This window comes from Emiliania huxleyi (genome assembly GCF_000372725.1).
Source record: "Emiliania huxleyi CCMP1516 unplaced genomic scaffold EMIHUscaffold_5951, whole genome shotgun sequence".
Classification (NCBI taxonomy): Eukaryota; Haptophyta; order Isochrysidales; family Noelaerhabdaceae; genus Emiliania; species Emiliania huxleyi.
In genome coordinates, this window is record NW_005197538.1 from 1 (window position 1) to 1,508 (window position 1,508).

The 1,508-nt window shown below is 64.2% G+C and overlaps 1 protein-coding gene across 1 annotated transcript; it reads right to left on the reverse strand.

Annotated features, from left to right (window-relative positions):
* Positions 1–201: 201 nt before the first annotated feature.
* On the reverse strand, positions 202–414 carry EMIHUDRAFT_50638 (hypothetical protein; the record flags this gene model as incomplete). The annotated part of the gene is made up of 1 exon (XM_005764358.1): positions 202–414. A coding segment is annotated over one exon (213 nt), but the record flags the coding sequence as incomplete, so codon positions are not given.
* Positions 415–1,508: the final 1,094 nt, after the last annotated feature.

A 1,508-nucleotide genomic window follows, 5' to 3' on the forward strand; every position in this document is an offset into this window, starting at 1 on the left:
AAGCACATCGGCTTGGTCTCCCTGTGAGGGCATTGAGGCGGCGCGGACGGTGGGAGAGTCGCCGCGGCGCGGGCAAACTTGGGGCCTCAACCCGCCCCCCTGCTGTGAGGCGCGCGTGGGATAACCGAGCGTATTTATCGCTGGGGCAAGTCGAGCGCGGACCTGCCGGACATGCACAAAGTGGCGTCGCTTGGGGAACCAGACCTTTTGGAACTCGACGAAGCCGGCCGTCAGTGCGAATAGCGTGTCATCGCGCCCGCGCCCGACGTTCTCACCCGGCACAAACCGCATGCCGCGCTGCCGCACGAGGACACTCCCCGCCTTGCACTCCTGGTCACCGAGCACCTTGACGCCGAGGTACTTGGGGTTGGAGGAGCGCGTCACGCCGCCAGTGCCGCCCGCCTTCTTGCCCGCATGCCGCACCTGGCCCACCGGCGCGAGCGGCGCCGCAGCGACGAGCCGCAGCGACGAGACCCGACCGGCGAACGACGCTGCTCTCGCCAACATCGCTTGTCGCGGCGCGCTCCAGGAACCGACAATGAAAAGAATTTTACCGGCCCGCTAAAAAAGTCGAGGGGCCAGGATATGCAGCAAGGAGGGCGGAGCTGCGCCGAAAGGCGAAAGAAGCCGAGAGAACAAGGGAACGGCCGCAGGCGGCGGCGGCGGCGCAGAACGAGGCAGAGGGGAGCGACGCGACAGAGGAAGAAGCGGCAAGGGAAGCACGACGAGAAGGGGGCGACCGCGAGGTGGCACGAAGGTTGAAGCGAGAATCGGAGAGAGACTGCGAAGAGAGATAGGAAGAGGCGGACGCGGCCAAGGGTGGGCGACGGCTAGCGCACCACACCCCTCTCCTTAAAACCCCTGTGTGGTGGCGGCGTGCCGTCCTCCCATCGTGCCAGCGCAACCTGTGAGAGGCAAAGGAGCCCCGCGTCCTGGCTCCTGCTCGTTGCCTGCCGTAGCTGCAAGCGAGGTACGGTACATGCATGGCTGCCGGGAAGGGGGTGTTCGGTTGGGGGGGTTGATTGACCGACGTTCACCGACGGCGCCTGGTGCGCGAGTATTTTTTTGCGGGGTCCGGGGACCATGGAGGTAGGATTTTGGGCATTTGGGGGGGTTCCTGGCCGCCGGAAATTAAGTAGGCTCTAAGTAGCTGCCGACAGACAGACAGGGCCCGCCGCTCGAACAAACCAGTCACGGCATAGCATGGAGCAATGCATCAAGGACGTTGTGCTGGGCGCCATCCCGCCGGCGTCGTCGTAAAATTCTTTTATTGCTTGTTTCCTCGCGTAAAAGGGGGCCGCTTCGCCGACGGGTTGACCTTCGCTTTGACACAAAGACGCAAAACACCATGCCCATTCGCCGCTCCTCGAAACAGCGCAGCAACGGCAGTACCTCTGGCGCCAATCGTAGTGCGGGCAGCGAGACGGGCGTCGGCAGCGGCAGCGAGGCTCCCACTTTCACTGTGGCCGAGCTGGAGGCGCTGAGAAAAGCGCCTTTGCAGCTTTCAA